At 64.4% G+C, this 17,658-nt stretch overlaps 1 protein-coding gene across 5 annotated transcripts in view; it reads left to right on the top strand.

The window, feature by feature from the left end:
• ADAM11 (ADAM metallopeptidase domain 11) overlaps positions 1-17,658 on the top strand; it is a 53,259-nt gene that overhangs the window by 35,315 nt on the left and 286 nt on the right. For 3 of the 5 annotated variants that reach the window (XM_044999831.1, XM_044999835.1, XM_044999836.1), the window contains 15 exons: positions 881-965; positions 2,793-2,883; positions 4,033-4,084; positions 5,022-5,121; positions 5,766-5,837; positions 6,391-6,483; positions 6,979-7,059; positions 7,356-7,406; positions 8,030-8,093; positions 9,321-9,420; positions 9,851-9,970; positions 12,004-12,172; positions 13,818-13,932; positions 14,533-14,623; positions 16,300-16,802. In XM_044999831.1, coding sequence (XP_044855766.1) covers positions 881-965; positions 2,793-2,883; positions 4,033-4,084; positions 5,022-5,121; positions 5,766-5,837; positions 6,391-6,483; positions 6,979-7,059; positions 7,356-7,406; positions 8,030-8,093; positions 9,321-9,420; positions 9,851-9,970; positions 12,004-12,172; positions 13,818-13,932; positions 14,533-14,623; positions 16,300-16,348 — 1,333 coding nt within the window. In that variant the 3' untranslated portion in view covers positions 16,349-16,802. Of the gene's footprint in view, positions 1-880; positions 966-2,792; positions 2,884-4,032; positions 4,085-5,021; positions 5,122-5,765; positions 5,838-6,390; positions 6,484-6,978; positions 7,060-7,355; positions 7,407-8,029; positions 8,094-9,320; positions 9,421-9,850; positions 9,971-12,003; positions 12,173-13,817; positions 13,933-14,532; positions 14,624-16,299; positions 16,806-17,658 lie in introns of those variants that run through there. The other 2 variants (XM_044999832.1, XM_044999833.1) reach the window with 2 other exon arrangements.

A 17,658-nucleotide genomic window follows, 5' to 3' on the forward strand; every position in this document is an offset into this window, starting at 1 on the left:
CAGGGCTGGAAGGGACCTCAGAAGGTATCGAGTCCAACCCCCTGCTCAAAGCAGAACCAATCCTCAAATGGCCCCTTTGAGGATTGAGCTCACAACCCTGGGTTTAGCAGGCCAATGCTCAAACCACTGAGCTCTCCCTCCCCCAGTGGGGGCAAAATCCTAACTGGCTTCAGGACTGAGCTTGACAAGTTTATGGAGGGGCTGGGATGATGAAACTGCTGACAGTGGCATATGGCCCACGTGCACCTGTTATTAGCAAATATCTCCAATGACTGGAGGTGGGACTCTAGCTGGGGAGGGCTCTGAGTTACTCCAGCGAATTCTTCCCCAGGTGTCTGGCTGGTGGGTCTCGCCCACATGCTCAGAGTCTAACCGATCACCATATCGGGCTGGGAAGGAATTTTCCCCCAGGTCAGATTGGCAGGGACACTGGGGGGTTTTCACCTTCCTCTGCAGCATGGGGCCCGGGTCACTTGCTGGTTTGAAGTAGAGTAAATGGTGGGTTCTCTGTAACCTTGACATCTTTAAACCATGATTTGAGGACTTCAGTAACTGTTACTGAAGTGGGTGGGTGAGGTTCTGTGGCCTGCGATGTGCAGGAGGTCGGACTAGATGATCATGATGGTTCCTTCTGGCCTTAAGTGTATGGGTCTATGAGACATGGAGGGGGAAGCCTGAAGCTGTTAGTCAGCGGCAGAGCCAGGAAGAGAACCCAGGAGTCCTGGCTCCCAGGCCTGTCTTTCAACAGGAGAGTTGTGTGGTCTTTCCAGTCCCTCCTCCGTGGAAGGTTCCTTTCACAAGACCAGCCAGGGCTAGTGACACTAAGAGCCTTGCAGCTGGGCTGCCACCACTCACCTCCTCTCTCCTGGTTCCCTTGCAGCGGAAGGACGTTCCAGAGCAGCCGCAGCGGGAGTGCCTACGTGGGAGGGATCTGCTCGCTCACCCGGGCCGGGGGAGTCAATGAGGTGGGTGGGGAAGAGAGTCCTGCCTGTTCTGTGCAGAGGAGCCCAGAGGCTTGGAGGGAACATGGTCCTCTCCATGCAGCTTTGACCCTCAGCCAAACACAGCCTCCCCCTTGGAGATAGGAGGTGTGGGGAGGGTGTTGGGCTACAGAGCAGGATACTGAGGGGCTGTGGGACTGCACTGGGAGGCCAGGGGACTGTCGGACAGGATTCTGGGAGGCTGTGGGATCTGCGGGGGCAGGGTTCTGGGAGGTTGTGGGGCTGCAAGATCCGGGGGCAGGGGGAATGGGATTGTGGGGCAGGGTTCCGGTAGGTTGTGGGATCTAGGGGGCAGGATTCTGGGGGTTGTGGGGCTGCAGGATCTGGTGGGGTATGGGATTGTGGTGCAGGGTTCCAGGGCTGCCCAGAGGGGGGGGCAAGTGGGGCAATTTGCCCCAGACCCCGGGCCCTGCAGGAGCCCCCACGAGAGTTTTTTGGGGGCCCTGGAGCGGGGTCCTTCACTCGCTCCAGGGGCCTCGGAAAACTCTCGCGGGGCCCGGGCCCCTGGAGCTTCTTCCGCTCCGGGTCTTCAGCGGCAATTCGGTGGCGGGGGGTCCTTCTGCTCCGGGACCTGCCGCCAAAGTGCTGGGTCTTTGGCCCCTGCCGCCAAAGACCACAGGCCCCCTGAATCCTCTGGGCAGCCCTGCAGGGTTCTGGAAAGTTGTGGGATCTGGTGGGGCATGGGATTGTGGGGCAGGGTTCTGGGAGGTTGTGGGGCAGCAGGATCCAGGGGAGGGGGGGAATGGGATTGTGGGGCAGGGTTCTGGGAGGTTGTGGGGTGGCAGGATCGGGGGGGATGGGATTGTGGGGCAGGGATCTGTGAGGTTGTGGAGCGGGAGGATCATGGGGGTGGGGTATGGGATTGTGGGCAGGGTTCTGGGAGGTTGTGGGGTGGCAGGATCTGGGGGGAGTATGAGATTGTGGTGCAGGATTCTGGAAAGTTATGGGATCTGGGGGGGGCATGGGATTGTGGGGCAGGGTTCTGGGATGTTGTGGGGTGGCAGGATCCAGAGAGGTAAGGTATGGGATTGGGGGGCAGGGTTCTGGAAAGTTATGGGATCTGTGGGGGGGGGATGGGATTGTGGGGCAGGGGTCTGGGAGGTTGTGGGGAGGCAGGATCCAGGGTGGAGTGGGGTATGGATTGTGGGCAGGGTTCTGGGAGGTTGTGGGGAGGCAGGATTCAGGGGGATGGGGTATGGGATTGTGGGGCAGGGTCCTGGAAGGTTCTGGGGGGGCAGTATCCGGGGTGGGGTGGAGTATGGATTGTGGGGCAGGGTTCTGGGAAGTTGGGGGGGCAGGATCTGTGTGGGGTGGGGTATGGACTGTGGGGCAGGGCTCTGGGAAGTTGGGGGGGCAGGATCTGTGTGGGGTGGGGTATGGATTGTGGGGCAGGGTTCTGGGAGGTTGTGGGGCGGCAGGAGCCGGGGTGGAGTGGGGATGGGATTATGGGGCAGGGTTCTGGGAGGTTCTGGGGGGGCAGTATCCAGGGTGGGGTGGAGTATGGATTGTGGGGCAGGGTTCTGGGAGGTTGTGGGGCAGCAGGATCTGGGGTGGGGTGGGGTATGGATTGTGGGGCAGGGTTCTGGGAGGTTGTGGGGTGGGGTATGGGACTGTGGGGCAGGGCTCTGGGAAGTTGGGGGGGCAGGATCTGTGTGGGGTGGGGTATGGATTGTGGGGCAGGGTTCTGGGAGGTTGTGGGGCAGCAGGATCTGGGGTGGGGTGGGGTATGGGATTGTGGGGCACACAGACAATCCCCTCCCAGCCGCTCTGATGGCTTTGCCGCCCCCGCAGTACGGGAACGTCGGCGCCATGGCTGTGACTCTGGCTCAGACCCTCGGGCAGAACGTCGGCATGATGTGGAACAAGCAGCGGCGCGCCGCAGGTAAGGCGCCGAGCGGGCAGAGGGCCGGATGTTTGGCCCTGACACCGGCACGGGGTGCCAAGAACAGCCGGCGCTGCCGTGCAGTCGGGGTGTGCAAGGGCACAGGCCGCTGCTGGCTCACCAGGGCCTGGCCTGGGCGAAGCAGGGCACAGCTAGGCCAGTCCATGGATGGGAACCCTCAGTGCTGCAGGGAGAGTGGTGCACCGGGGGGCGCCCTTCTGAGCCACTGCTGACCCCACTTTCCCAGCTTGGGGCTAGGGGTGCTGGGACCTCCCTCAGGTGTGAGCTCAGCTCAGCTCCTGGCTGTGTCAGGTGGGGAAGCACTGGGATGGGTTCCCTAGGGAGGTGGTGGAATCTCCTTCCTTAGAGGTTTTTAAGGTCAGGCCTGACAGAGCCCTGGCTGGGATGGTTTAGTTGGGGTTGGTCCTGCTTTGAGCAGGGGGTTGGACTAGAACCTCCTGAGGTCCCTTCCAGCCCTGCTAGTCTGTGATTCTGTGTGTGGTCAGCTCAAGATCCCCTGGCCGGCGTTGGGGTGTTAACCCGTCTCAAACGTCATGGCAGCCCCGGGTGCCTGGTAAGTGCCGTGGGGCAGAGAGCCCTGCGGAGACAGCGGCCGGAGTGTCAGGCCAGGTGGGGTGTGCGGGCGCAGGCTGGCTGCGTGTGTGCGGAGGGGGAGAGCAGGCTGTGCTGGGCGGGTGGCTGGGGTGACGGGGCCAGGCAGGGCTTTGCAGAGCCAGGCGGCAGGGGCAGGGACGGCGCCTCAGGAACAGGCTGCGGAGCTGGGGGTGGGACTGGCCCATTGCCAGCCTGCCCAGCCTGGGGGGCTCTGAATGCTGGTCAGCCCTAGGCCGGGGCACCAGGCCAGTGGGGCTTGGCGGGGGGAGATTGCGCTCGGGATGGGTCAGCGTCCCAGTCCGAGCAGCAGAGTCCTGGCTTTGGGGACTTAGGAAGCCGATTTGGGGCTGCATCCTGAAATGACAGAAGGGGGTGACGTGTTCCCATCGCTGGGGCAGCTGAGCCCGCGGCTTTGCCACCCCCTGAGGTGCGGCCTGGGGTGCGCCGGGGGGAGGCTCTTTCCAGATGCCTCTGGCGCAGTTACCGGGCGGGCTCAGGGGCTGGGCCTTCATGCGCTGCCCTGTCTCTCCGCAGGGGACTGCCGGTGTCCAGATTCCTGGCTGGGCTGCATCATGGAAGACACGGGGTGAGCTCCCTTCTGGATTCAGTGAGCGGGGGCGGGGGGTGTCCTGGGACTCTGAGCCAAGGAGGGAGTGGGTGAGAGCACTAGCCGCTCATGCACAGCAGCTCTGGTTGGCCCCTGGAGCCGATGGGGGCGGGACAAGATGGCAGTGGGGTCACAGATGTGCTGGTAAAACATATGGGTGGCACCAGCCATTTCTGAGCCCTGGGCAGGGCATTTGTTGGTCACCAGCTGCTGCCATGAAGGGCCCCCCAATATGTGGTACATGAAGGGCACCTCTGCTGGCACGGGGCACTCAAAGGGCAGTGCCCCAGAGTACACTGCACATTGCACCTCCTCCTGCCGTCCAGGAGTAGGTCACTCCTGGAGCATAGAGAGACGCTCGGCTTGGCTGGTACGGCAGGGGCCGCCCGCTTTGCTAGCTGATCTCGCTGGTGACGCCTGTGTTGCTGTGCAGAGCGGCTCCTGGCCCGCACGGCTCCTAGGCTGGCCTGCCAGCGAGTTGAACGGCAGCCACATGTTAAATTCGCCTGTTCTGTGCTCAGAGAGCCTCCTCCCAGCCTACAGTCAGCCCTGGGCTGGTGCGTGACCCTCGCTATCCGCTGCTGAGGGACCGAGCTACGCCCACAGCAGCCAGGATGTGAGCAGTCCGGCCTGACCCCATGGGGCATCCCCCGCCTTGCACTCACGGCTGGTGCTGCAGGAGCCTCAGCAGAGGGACTGGCCTGCAGCCCCTGGCACTACAGGGCTGGGAATGACTCTAGACATGGCTAGAGAGTCGAATGCTCAGCTGGTGCGTGTCTCATGCTGAGCTGGGCAGGACGCCGTGTGTAGGAAATAGACGGTGGGCAGGGCACATGGCCCTGGCTGGCTGGGGGGCGGGGAAGCGTAGCACATTGCACTGACCATGGCAGGGATAACTGCTGGCTTCTCCCCCCAGGTATTACCTGCCGCGCAAGTTCTCCCGCTGCAGCATCGAGGAGTACAGTCAGTTCCTGCAGGAGGGCGGGGGCAGCTGCCTCTTTAACAAACCCTTAAAGGTAACGCCCGCCCCACCCCGGCCAGGCCTGTGGGCTGGACTCCTGCCTGCCCCGGCAGCACTGCTCCGCCATGGCCCGGGCAGCACAGACCCGAGAGCTGTTCCCCTTCGTTGGGTGGGGGGGATGTGGGCTCCCTCCCAGCTCCAGGGCCACGAGTGTCCACACCACAGCAGAACACAAGCCCCTGGCCAGCTGGCTGAGCAGACAGGCCCAGGTCTGAAAGGGCCCCAGGAGCGGGGTCGCTGTAGGGCAGGGTGGGTGCCTGGGCTCCAGGCCTGCAGGGTAGGGGCACCCGATTGCTCCTGAGCTGGAAGCCTGCCAAGCCCCCGGCAGACGGGGAGCTGGAGTGGAGAGTTCCCCCTTCCTGTCATGTGGGCCAGGGTGGGATCCAGAGCCTGCTGCCGTCGCCTCAGGCAGCGAAGGAGCCAGAGGCTTGTCTCCGACTGCATTTCCCGTGGCCGCAGACTCTGAGCTCCTGCGGACGAGCCCAGCCCAGCTTCCCAGCACAGGAGAGGCGGGTCCAGGAAGGCCTTGGAAACACCCCAGCTGCCTGGCTCCCTCCTGCCCATCCAGATGGGAAGCCCCCCGTGTCTGTGCAGTGAAAGCTGCAGGACCCATCTCCCCCTCTCTCTCCTTCCCTGCAGCTGCTGGACCCCCCTGAGTGCGGCAATGGCTTTGTGCAGGCCGGAGAGGAATGCGACTGCGGCTCGCTTGCGGTGAGGGGCTGCGCAGGAGGGGCGGGGCCTGTTTGCAGTTCCCCCAGTCTGCCCGTGAGCCACCGGGGTGGAGGACATCGGGGGAGGAGCACAGTTGTGGGATGGGGACATTGGGGGCTGGGCACCTGCCCCCCACACTGATCAGGGACCAGGTGTTGTAATGTGGGGCTGAGGGAGAGGTGGGGAGAGGCCTGGGCTGCTGGGGCTCTTACTCTGTCTTGGGGGGCACTCTGGGGCCTGCCCCCACCCCCCGCTGTTCAGCAGGAGCGAAGACACACGTCACAGGCAAAGGAGGATTCCCGGAGTCTGGCCCTGCTCAGGCACTGGGGAGGCAGGGCCGGGGCGGGTCAGAGTGTGGGTGCTGGGCCTTGGAGAGGGCACGGGGGGGGGCACTGGGGAGCAGGCATTGCTGGCTGCTTGGAGCATTGCAGCCTTAACCCCGCAGCCCACAAGCAGGAGGACGTGATGTCTCACACTGATCCCTCCCCCCGCCGGGGGCATTCGCTCCTAGGCACAGGCATCATGGGCATCTGCTTGTGTCTCTCCTTGGCAGGAGTGTGCAAAGGGCGGCGGCAACTGCTGCAAGAAATGCACCCTGACGCATGATGCCATGTGCAGCGACGGGCTCTGCTGCAAAGGCTGCAAGGTGAGGCTGCGAGAGGCCCTGCACTGGGCCTACCAGCGGCTAGTGCAGACTGCGGGCACTAGAGGGCGCTGTAGTCACAAGCACCTAGGCAGGGCCCTTCCAGCAGAGGGCAGCACCCTCCAGGGGCAGGACAGGTTATTAATGAACCATTCATGTGTCCCAACCCAAAGCCAGTCCCTGCCCCGGCCCTCCCACGCAGAGCACAGAGCCTGGGATCCTGGCTCCGCTGCAGGGCAGGGAGGGACAGAGCCAGCTAACGGGCCCCTCCCTGCACAGGGAGTGAGTCGCCAAAGCCCCCCCCCGGAGGCAGAGCACCCGGGAGCCCGGACCCAGGTCACAGCACCCCGAGGGGCTGAGCACATGCCCTGGCCAGGACATGGCGAGGGTGCTGCCGCCAGCCTGGAGGGAGGAGTTCTGCCTCGGGGACTCAGCAGTGCCGATGCTGGCTCCTCTGCTGCCCCCGTCAGTCATGGCCTTCGCTCCCGTCTCTTTCAGTACGAGCGGCGGGGCACGCCGTGTCGGGAAGCCGTCAATGAGTGCGACATCCCGGAGAGCTGCACGGGGGACTCCAGCCAGGTGAGGGGGCTGGGGGCAGGGGTGGGAGCTCAGTCAGGGCGCCCGCCTGGCAGCTCTGCGGTGGCGTTGGAGCAAACTGCCACCAGCACGTAGGCTGTGCTGCACCCGGCCCGGCCCCAGGCGGCACTGCTCCCAGCTGGCCAATGCCAGAGCCCCAGTCCTGGCCCTGGAGCAGCCCAGGGGGTGCCTGCTGGGCAGAGCTGGGGCAGGGACCCGGCCTGCGGGGGAGTGGTGGGGTGTGCTGTGGTGTGGGGGGCAGAGCAGGGCCCATGGAGACGCCCTTTCTTTCTCTGCAGTGCCCGCCCAACCTGCACAAGCTGGATGGCTACTTCTGCGACCACGAGCAGGTAACAGCCCTGCAGAGCGTAGGCATGCCCCGCTCGCCCACGCCCCACATGAGCTGACTGGCTCATCGGTGCCCGCTCCCCTGGACATGCTGATTGGCACAGCCCTGCACCAACTCCCCCGACAGGCTGGTTGGCACGGCCCCACACCCCCATGCCCACTTCCCAGACTGGTTGGCATGGCCCCATGCCCACTCCCCAGACAGACTGGTTGGCACAGCCCCACACCCCCATGCCCACTCCCCAGACAGGCTGGTTGGCACAGCCCCACACCCCCATGCCCACTCCCCAGACAGGCTGGTTGGCACGGCCCCACACCCCCATGCCCACTCCCCCGGACTGGCAGACGTGCCTGCTCCCACAGACAGACTGCCTGACACTGCTGCTTGTGCACACACACTAGCACACCTGCTCCATTAAAGAGGCTCCCAGTGACTCCCGTACCCTGAAGCACGGCCTGAGGCAGCCGGCTGGCCGGCCAGGGACACTGCTGCTCCAGTGAGCTCTTTCATGCCTGCCTCATGCTGTCTGGCTGCAGTCCCCATGCCAAGGCTTGGGAGCATGTCAACACACGTGTGCCCATCTGCAAGTGTCGCTGTGTGAAATCGGCTCTCTCTGCTCCACAGGGCCGGTGCTATGGGGGCAGGTGCAAAACCAGGGACAGACAGTGCCATGCACTCTGGGGGCGTGGTAAGTGCCTGGCTGAGCTCTCCAGCTGGCCTGGGGGTGCAGAGCTGCAGTGAGATGAGGGAGCGCGTGCACAGGGCAGGGGTGGAGGCTGAATGCCAGCGACCAAGGGCTCCGCGGCTCCCATTGGCGAGGCCCACAGAGCGATAAGTGCAGCGCTGCGCAGTGCGAGGGGGCAGCTCTGGGGTCTGAGGCCCTGTGAGCCAATCTCTGCCATGGGCGCGCCGGGTGCACTGCCCTGGCAATGTCACTGCCGCGTCTCTCCCAGAGCAGCCCTCTAATCCTGCCGGCAGCCGCCGACAGACGACAGGCTCGCCCTGTGTGCCTGTGTCACTCCTTGCCAGATTTCAGTAGAGTCACTTCCAGGTCACTGCACGGGCAGTGAGAGCAGAATCGGGCCCTTTGCTTACTCTCAAGCAAAACCGCATCAAACCCCGATTCGCGTCCAGCGCTTTCACACTGCAGATCCCCCCGCGGCCGCGCTTCTCCTCGGCCAGCAGAGACGCAGCTTGGGAGCCCTCAGTTAAAGGGAACCTGCCAAAGGAAACATCATGGCCCCCATCCTCCTCTGGCTTTCCTCCTCTCACTGTCAGCGCATCAGTGCCGAGAGGCGTGGGGCACCTGGCTTCAAACAGGACCTGGCACCAGCGGGACGGGTGCCACAGGGTGGAGGGCAGTGGAGAACGTGGCCCAGATATTTGCAATAAACCACGATGGATGTTAAGGGTCAAGGCCCGTTGAGATGAGTGAGGCCGGACATCCCTGTGGGTTAGTTCTCTTCTTGCCTCTCCAACAGGACTGGCTGTCCTCCCAGTCCCACCAGCCCTTGAGGGCTGGACGCTTGTTCCTTCTCAGCCACGGGGCTCTGTGAATGCAGCCATTGTGGGACCAGCTGTCATGCTGTGGCAGTAACGGCTCCAGCCCAGGGCTGAAGGAAGGCGCCTCGGGCAGTTCTGGGGTCTGGGACTCCTGGGGTCTGTTGGTGGCTCTGGCACTGACTCAGCTAACGCTCCCTGTCCCACCGCTAAGGGACGTGTGTGTAAAGCAGGAGCGTGACGGCCGGGTCCCCCCGACGTGATCCCACACGGACACGCCTGGCCCACGTGCTCCCGGCTGGGCTCTGCCAGGCTTGGCCTGTGTGCCAGAGCACACGCCTCCGCTTCCACACCGCCCGGCCTGGGGCACACGTCTGCAGGTAACCGCCCCCCCCTTGCTCTCCTCCCACCGCAGCCGCTGCCGACAGGTTCTGCTACGAGAAGTTGAATGTGGAAGGGACCGAGAGAGGGAGCTGTGGGCGCCAGGGCCCAGCCTGGGTGCAGTGCAGCAAGCAGTAAGTGCTGGGGCCCACTCTGCTGGGTGGGACGTGGGCATCGCAGCATCCTCTGTCCATGCCAGCTGCTGCCCGCTGCCCCAGTGCACACGCCCCTGCACTGGCCTTCCTCCATGCTCTGCCACCATCTGCTTGGCACCTGCTCTGGGCCAGGGGGGAGGGTCTTACCCCCACCCCCAGGGAACGCCACCCCCTCTCCTGCCACCAGGCCCAGCCCCTGTAAGCAGACTGCCAGGCCTGCGAGGGCAGCGGGGCGTGGCCACGCGGTAATTGGCAGCTGTCAAACCAGTTGTAGTGCTGGCACTCCTTGTCCTGACACACTCTCCCCTCCCACAACTGGGCTGAGCTGGGCCAGGCGGGCTGGGGCTGGGGCTGGGGCGGGAGTGGGTACCCTGGGCCCACCCCTCTGCCCTCTGTGTCCGCCTTGCAGAGACGTCCTGTGCGGCTACCTGCTGTGCACCAACATCACGGGCGTGCCGCGGCTGGGCGAGCTCAGCGGGGAGATCACCACGATGACCTTCTACCACCAGAACAGATACGTCGACTGCAGGTGCGGGGGGGGCTGCCCCGGGCCAGTGCCACCCCCTGACTTGGCTTAGGGCACCCTGGGCCAGGCCAGCTCCCCAGCACCGGGGGCCCAGTGAGACGAGGGAGTGGGGCATTACTGGGGAGCATCTCATCACTGCTCCAGGGCAGGGCGGGGGGGTGTCCCAGCAGGGAGCCCCTGACTCAGGGCTGGCCACGGTGAGATCAGCTCAATTGCCCTCTCCTGGCTCAGCGCATCCCACATGACCCTGATTCCAAGTGACCCCTCATGCTGGGGGGGCGGGGGCACATGGCATTGTCTCAGCGCACTGTGTGATGGGGGAAGGGGAGCAGCTGAGCGGGCTTTGGGAGAACCCCATTGTAGCCTGGCCCCGGAGCCTAGCGTTCCCCTGCAGTTCTCCGACCCACATCCTGGCCCCCCTGTGCTGCTCAGCCTCCTGGCTCTGGGCACTGCCAGCTCCCGGTCCCAGGTGCAGACTCTGGAAGCAGGGCCTCAGCTGTCCATAGCCCCAGTCCCTTCGATACGTCCCCGAGGGCCCTGGCTCTGGGAGCCCTGGGGTCTCAATTACACCCTTCAGAGAGAGTGTGCGGAGAGCGAGGAGCCAGCCTAGGGTATGTGCACGCTACAGCCACCCGCTCGGTTGCAGAAGCTGCCTACGGCACTGGTGGGGGTTCTTCCATCGCTGTCATTACTCCACCTCCCCAGAAACGGATACCTCCTGCTGGCAACCTCTGCTCGTCGTACACATAGAACAGGCTCCTAACCACAGACACTTCTGTCACGGAGTCCCCAGGCGATGCTCTGGAACTGCTCCCCACAAAGCCAGGCAGGACATTGGGGAGCCTCCTCTCCCTTGGAGCAGACTGTCTGCAGGGCAAGAAGCTCACATGGCTTCACCTCCTGGGTCTGACCTTGGAGCATTCAGCATCCTCTGCCCCTCCGTGCGCTTCCCACAGCGAGTCCACCCAGGCGGGGTCCTGGGGAAGCCAGAGGGTCCTGCACCCCCACTTCGCAGTCAGACGTGACTCTCAGCCAGCCAGTAACACAGAGGTTTATTCGATGACAGGAACAGGGTCTAAAACAGAGCTTGTAGGTACAGAGAACGGGACCCCTCAGCTGGGTCCATTCTGGGGCCCAGTGAGCCAGACCCCCCCTATCTGCACTTCACTCCTCGTTCCCAGCCAGCTCCAAACTGAACCCCACTCCAGCCCCTCCTCTCTGGCCTTTGTCTCTTTCCCAGGCCAGGAGGTCACCTGATCTCTTTGTTCACCTTTGGGCATCCCCTTGCAGGGAGAAGGGCCCCGGCCATTTGTTACCAGGAGACAGCGTGTCGGTGATTTATGCACGCTGGAGACTTAAGAAATGCACAGGGGAAACTGAGGCACGCACACAGCATTCAGAGGAAACATTAAGAACAGTCCCACTTCATCACAACTTCCCCTCACAGCTCGCTGGGACTGGCAATGGCCTGAGCACGGCGCCCTGGCCTGGGCCCACCCGTGAAGCAGGGTCTGGCCAGCGTCTGTGGGCAGGCAGCTCTTCTCGCATGGCAGTTGGGCCTTTTACTAACGTGTCAAGTATCAGAGGGGTAGCCGTGTTAGTCTGGTTCTGTAGAAGCAGCAAAGAATCCTGTGGCACCTTATAGACTAACAGACGTTTTGCAGCATGAGCTTTCATGGGTGAATACCCACTTCTTCGGATGCAAGTCTTGGGACCCCCCCAGCCTAACATGTGTCAGGCTGGGGGGGTCCGGGTCTCAGCTCCCGTTTCTGCTGCGGTGCGGAGAGCTGTGCAGAGGCAGTGCCCTGGTGGCATCAGGCAGTGCTGATGGCCCTGCCAAGCTCTGCAAGAGCTACACCGCAGAGGCTCCGAGCCTCCCAGGTGCATGATGGGGTTCATGCTTGACACAGATACGTCCCCAGCCTGCACCGCCATTGGGCCACGGGCAAGGAGCTGGGGCCTTGGGGCATGTTAGCCACACCTGGGGCATGGAGAGTGTCACCTGCCCCCTCCCTCAGCTGCTTTCCCCTCCCCAGAGGTGGGCACGTCGAGCTGGTGGACGGCTCGGATCTGAGCTACGTGGAGGACGGCACCCCCTGCGGCCCCGGCATGCTGTGTCTTGACCACAAATGCCTTCCCGCAGCAGCCTTCAATTTCAGCGCCTGCCCTAGCAGCTGGGACGGGATGATCTGCTTTGACCACGGGGTGAGTCCTTGCTGGGGGCTGGGATGTGCCAGGCCTCCCTGTGCGCACAGAGAGAAGCGCTGCGGGTGTGACGAGGCGGTTCTGGCGGGACCCAACTGAGAGTGCCAAGTTAGGACCAATTGCTCAAACAGGGCAGGCACAGCCCCAGGCTGGGGTTTTTCCACCTCTAAGGCAAACCAAACCAGCCAGACAAAAGGGACTTCGGTCTCACCCCACTGGCTAACCACAAGTCACACAAGCAATTTCCTTAGACACTCCAGTCTCCCAGCATCACCACCAGTGCACTCATCCTGGGGATAAACGGTTATGAAAACCAACACCCCAGTAAAGAAAAAGGTTCTCTCAATTCCAAAGGACCAAGCCCCAGACCCAGGTCAATATACACATCAGATCTTACCCACAAGTCACGCTGTTGCCAATCCTTTAGAATCTAAAATCTAAAGGTTTATTTACAAAGGGAAAAAGGTAGAGATGAGAGGTAGAATTGGTTAAATGGAATCAATTACATACAGTAATGGCAAAGTTCTTAGTTCAGGCTTGCAGCAGTGATGGCATAAACTGCAGGTTCAAATCAAGTCTCTGGAACATCCCCTGCTGGGATGGGTCATTCAGTCCCTTGTGTAGAGCTTCAGCTTGTAGCAAAGTCCCTCCAGAGATAAGAAGCAGGATTGAAGACAAGATGGAGATGATGCATCAGCCTTATCTAGGCTTTTCCAGGTGTAAGAACCTCTTTGTCCTTACTGTGGAAAATTACAGCAAAATGGAGTCTGGAGTCACATGGGCCAGTCCCTGCATACTTCGCTGAGTCACAAGGCGTGTTTGCCTTCTTTCCATGGGTCAGTTGTGTAGCTGATGGTCCTTAATGGGCCATCAAGCAGGCTAAGCAGAGCTAACACCAACTTGTCTGGGATATCACCCAGAAGCACAGCACCAACTTGAAATACAGACAGTATAGAGCCAATATACATAACTTCAACCAAAAATGATACATGCACACAGACAGCATAATCATAACCAGCAACCCATAACCTGGTCGTAGACACCTTATATGACCCCCTTTACCTAAGATTTGGTGCCACTGCAGGACCTTGGTTGCAACCCATGTTCTATATGGTCCCAATTTATATCAATAACGTCACAGCGGGACAGAAGGCCTCAGCATGGGAGCACAGAGGTGGCACCTTGCCCAGGGGTACCCAGCGTCTCCCATCTTCACTGCCCCCAGTACCTGATTTCCACCCCGCCGGGAGCAGCTGGTCTCCTTCCTGTGCTGAGCCTGGCCTCTGGCCACCCCCTCTCCTGCGCTCGGAGGTGCATGCATGTCGCTGCCTGCGGGGGGCGCTACCTGGGGACACCATGAGTCGCCGGCTCCTGGTGCTGCCCCATGGCAGTGGATGAGACTGATTGGATGGCTAGCATGGGGCAGGGCGGGACCCCTGGAAGAGACCGCAGCCCCTCTGCTCTAGTGCTCAGGGTGTGGGGTGTTCCCTGGGGAGCCCCAGCTTTGAGGAGCAGAGCAGCCAAAGGCCAGAGCGCCCCCATTGCAGCCCCAGGGAGGCCCCATGGCCCGGGCGAGCACAGGGCCTGGCCAGGGATGGCCTCGACTCCCTGCGGCGCTCACCCGCCTCCCGTTCCTTTGCCTCAGGTCTGCAGCAACGAGGGCAAGTGCATCTGCCACGCTGACTGGACGGGGAAGGACTGCAGCGTCTACGACCGCATCCCGGAGCCCAAGCCCACCGGCGAAACCGAGCGCTACAAGGGTCCGTGTCCCCCATCGGCCGGGCCGCTCGGCGGTTCCCAGCCGCTGCCAGCCCCCGCCTCCCTGCATGGGCCAGGCGGTGTGATCCCAGACGCGGAGCCCTGCCCAGAACCTCGGGCCCCCTCCCGTGGGGCGAGGCTGGGGCTGCTCTGTCTCCGGAGCGCCCTGGCCCCAGCCCACCCCGCAGATCCAAATGCCTGTCGCTCTCACTCCGCTCCACCCACCCGGTCTGTCAGGCGGGCTGGGGGTCCCAGCTAGAGGGGCACCTCCACAGGCGAGCCTGGGGTTGAGGCCTGGCCCCCGAGCTATTGCTGGGGTCTCGGAGGAGTGCAAAGTGCCATGGCGTGAGCTTACAGCGGGCGGGGCCAGGCAGCCGGGAGAGCGCCCCCTGCTGACGGAAGCTGCCTGGCGGAATCCCTCGGCCCTGCTGGCTGCCGGGAGCCAGGGTGGCGTGGGCAGGCCGAGGAACAGCAGAGCCGGGCTCTGCCCGGGGCGTCCCCATGAGTGGCCGGCCCGGGCCCTGCCTGCCCCTTGCCCCTTCCCAAGCCAGTGCCCAGGCCTCGCACCTGACCTGAGCTCTCCTTCCCTCTCTCTGTCGCAGGTCCCAGCGGCACCAACATCATCATCGGCTCCATTGCTGGCGCCGTGCTGGTGGCGGCCATTGTCCTGGGGGGAACTGGCTGGGGATTTAAGTAAGCGAACGCCGCGTGCCTCTTCCTGATTGCCTCCTTCTCCCGTGCCGGGGCTGGGCACCGGGCCACAGACCCTGCCCTGCTCAGAGGCTGCGGGAGGGAGGCATTGTCCAGGCCAGCACTCCATGCACTCGGCCAGGCTGACCCAGTCCTGCTGCTAGATCTGGGGGGGAGGGGACCGGGCATGAGGGGGGCGCCCCACACTGCTACTCCCCGGCCCTGTCCCCTGGGAGTTGCCCCCTAGCTGAGCTCGGGAAGGGGAGTGAGGCACCGCAGGGCTCCCCCCAGCCTGACTGCAGGCTCTGGGGGCACTCGGCTCTCACGCCGCAATGCATGTCACGCCGGGGGTTTGCCCGGGCCCTGCCAGCCAGAAGACAGCGGGTGAGGGCTCTGGGCAAGGGGCAGCAGACGGGGCAGAAGGAGCAGCATGGAGCTGGGAGGGGGGCAGGAGGGAGACAGGCAGAAATAACCCAGGGAGGAGCTTGCCCCCTGCACACACACACAATGTCCCCAGTGTGGGGCAGGGGGCTCTGGGGTGGGGGTGCCCCCGTGGCCGTGCCCTTGCGGCCCAAGGAGGGTGGCATCCAGCCTGCGGGCAGTGGCAGTTGCATGTGTAGGGGGAGCCCCGCTGGGTGGTGCCCGCGTGGCCAGACTGGCGTGCTCCGCCTTGTCCCGCGTGGAGAGGTGGTGAGACCTCGGGCCCTGAACCCACACACCAGCTATCGGCAACAGGCCCCAGGCCTGGCAGCAGCGAGAGGCACGGGGCCAGGAGGGCCCTGCGCTGGGGCTGTGACAGGGAGCTGCTCCCCGGGCGAGCCAGCCCTGACTGATGGCGCTGCAGGGACCAGATTTTGGCATGGGGTGGCCCTCACGCTGGGCTCAGCCCCTGGGGCCCTGCAGGCCCGGCTGCCGCCACCCCGGCTGTTGCTATTTGGCTGGCGCACTCCTGGTGTGTGTTCTGCTGACGGTCCCGGCCCTGCTGCTGCAGTGTTCGGCCCCTGTCCTGTGCTGGGGGGTCTGTGCACGGTGGGAGCAGCCGCCGGTGTCCAGGCTCGGTGCTCCGGCGGCACCAGCGCTGGGCTGAGCGAGCGCACGGCTTTCCGGAGGGCGGGCGCGCTCAGTGGAAAGGCTCCTGGGGCTGGAGAACGCGCCATGGCCCCAAGCTGAGGCTGCAATGCCCCCTCCCTGGGAAAACCTGCCCCGCGGTTCCCTCTCCCTGCACTGGCCCTGCTCCCCGGGGGCATGTTCACGCCCCGTCCCGCACTGGTGCTGCCCAGAGCTGCACCCAAAACGCTTGGCAGAAAGGGGGGGCTGAGAGCCCTGTACAGGGCTGCAAGCAGGGTCTGATGGGCACCCACTGGCAGGGGGCAGCCCCTTGCCCTGGTGGGTCACACTGCTTGTGGGGCTGAGATTTTCCCTAGCGCCAGGGCCAGACGTTGCAGCCGCCAGCACCCCCCAAAGTGGCTCGCCCAAGCCCAGCGCACCATGCCAGGCCTGCAAAGCCCTGGGGCTGGCTCCTGGCAGGGGCCCTGGCACTCAGTCACATGCCGCCCAGAGCAGGGCCCTGGCGGGGTCGGGGCAGAGCCGGGCAGGATCAGACGCACACAGCAAGGCTGCCCCCGGAGGCCTCGCTAACCGCCCCTCCCTCTCTGTGTCCTCTCTCCGCACCTCGCCAGGAACATCCGGAGAGGAAGGTACGACCCGGCTCAGCCGGGGCTGGGATAGCCCCCACCACTCATCTGTCACCCATCACCATCCCATCCCCTCCCCTCGCTCTCCCCCGGCTGCTGGGACGCTACCGTCGCCTCCTGCTGGTTGCTGCGCCTGCCTGCCTGGAACCTGCTGCACGGGCCATGACCATCGCTCCTACGCCTCCATGGGGCTGTGTCCCCCTGCCTGGGCGCAGGCCTGGGGGCTCCGTGGGGCCAGCGGGAGGGTGATGGCAGGAGAGCCCCTCCGTTGCCAGTGTGTCCTGGGCGCTCGGTCCGGGCCAGGCCGGAGAGGCAGGGAGCGCAGGAGCAGGCAGCAGAGGTTGGGCCGTCCAGCCCGGCCCCTTGCTGCCAGCAGCACCTGACCCCTGTGCAGGGAGGGCTCCTGCTGGGGCAGCCTGCCAGGGGCCAGGCCCAGCTGGCCCCCGCACTAGCAGCGGCTCCAGCGCTCAGCCGGCTCCCTGCCCCAAGCCGCTGCTCTCCCTCCCCTGACGGGACGTCCCATTCACACGGCAAGGTGCCCGCATTTGCAGGGAGCAGTGCAGCCTGCTCCTTGGGCACCCCAGGGCAGGGACTGGGTGGGGTGGGTGCGGGACTGTGCCCCCGATGTGACCCTCCCGCCACACATCACTGTCTGTGTGTCCATCTCGTCGCCCCCGGGGGCCATGCCCGTCTTTGTGCCTGCGGCACTCACCATCCCTGGGAAGCTTGCTGCCGAGGGGCAGCCCGCCCGCCCCAGGGCACTGCCCCACCCGTGGGGCGGAGGTGGGCGAAGCAGGGTCACCAGCCTAGAGGCCTGAGCTATCCCGTGCCAGGTGTCCCCGCTGGCTGCTGTTCCCCAGGCTAGCGGCATCAGGGCACCCCGGGCATGTGTGGATGGCCCAGGGCAGGGTGTGCTCCAGCTGGGCTTGGGCCTGGCCACGGCCCACGGAGCCGCTGACTCCAGGTGGCCAGTTCAAACCCCACCCTGGCCAGTTCGCAGGGGCAGAGCCGGGGGCCTGTCAGGCGCTCCGGGGGCTGGGCAGTGGAGCCAGTGTGCAGGTTGGGGCGGGTGCTGGCTCCACTCCCCCCAGCCGGCTGTTTGCCCCCAGAGTGGCAGAGCCTAGACCTGCAGTGGTGGGGCCAGGCGTGTCCCAGCCAGTGTGGGGGCGAGAGCACAGCGCCTGCCCAGCCCCCCAGTTCCGCCCCCTCCCCCCAGCTGGTGCATTGTTCCGACAGGTGGGCCCCAGACATCCCCTCCCCCGCCGTAGTGCTCAGACAAGTCTTGGGGTTCCCGGGTGAGGCCCAAGCACCCCAGGCCTGGGTAGGAGGCCTGGGGTGCCGAGC

This window comes from Mauremys mutica, chromosome 25 (assembly GCF_020497125.1).
Source record: "Mauremys mutica isolate MM-2020 ecotype Southern chromosome 25, ASM2049712v1, whole genome shotgun sequence".
Taxonomy (NCBI): domain Eukaryota; kingdom Metazoa; phylum Chordata; order Testudines; family Geoemydidae; genus Mauremys; species Mauremys mutica.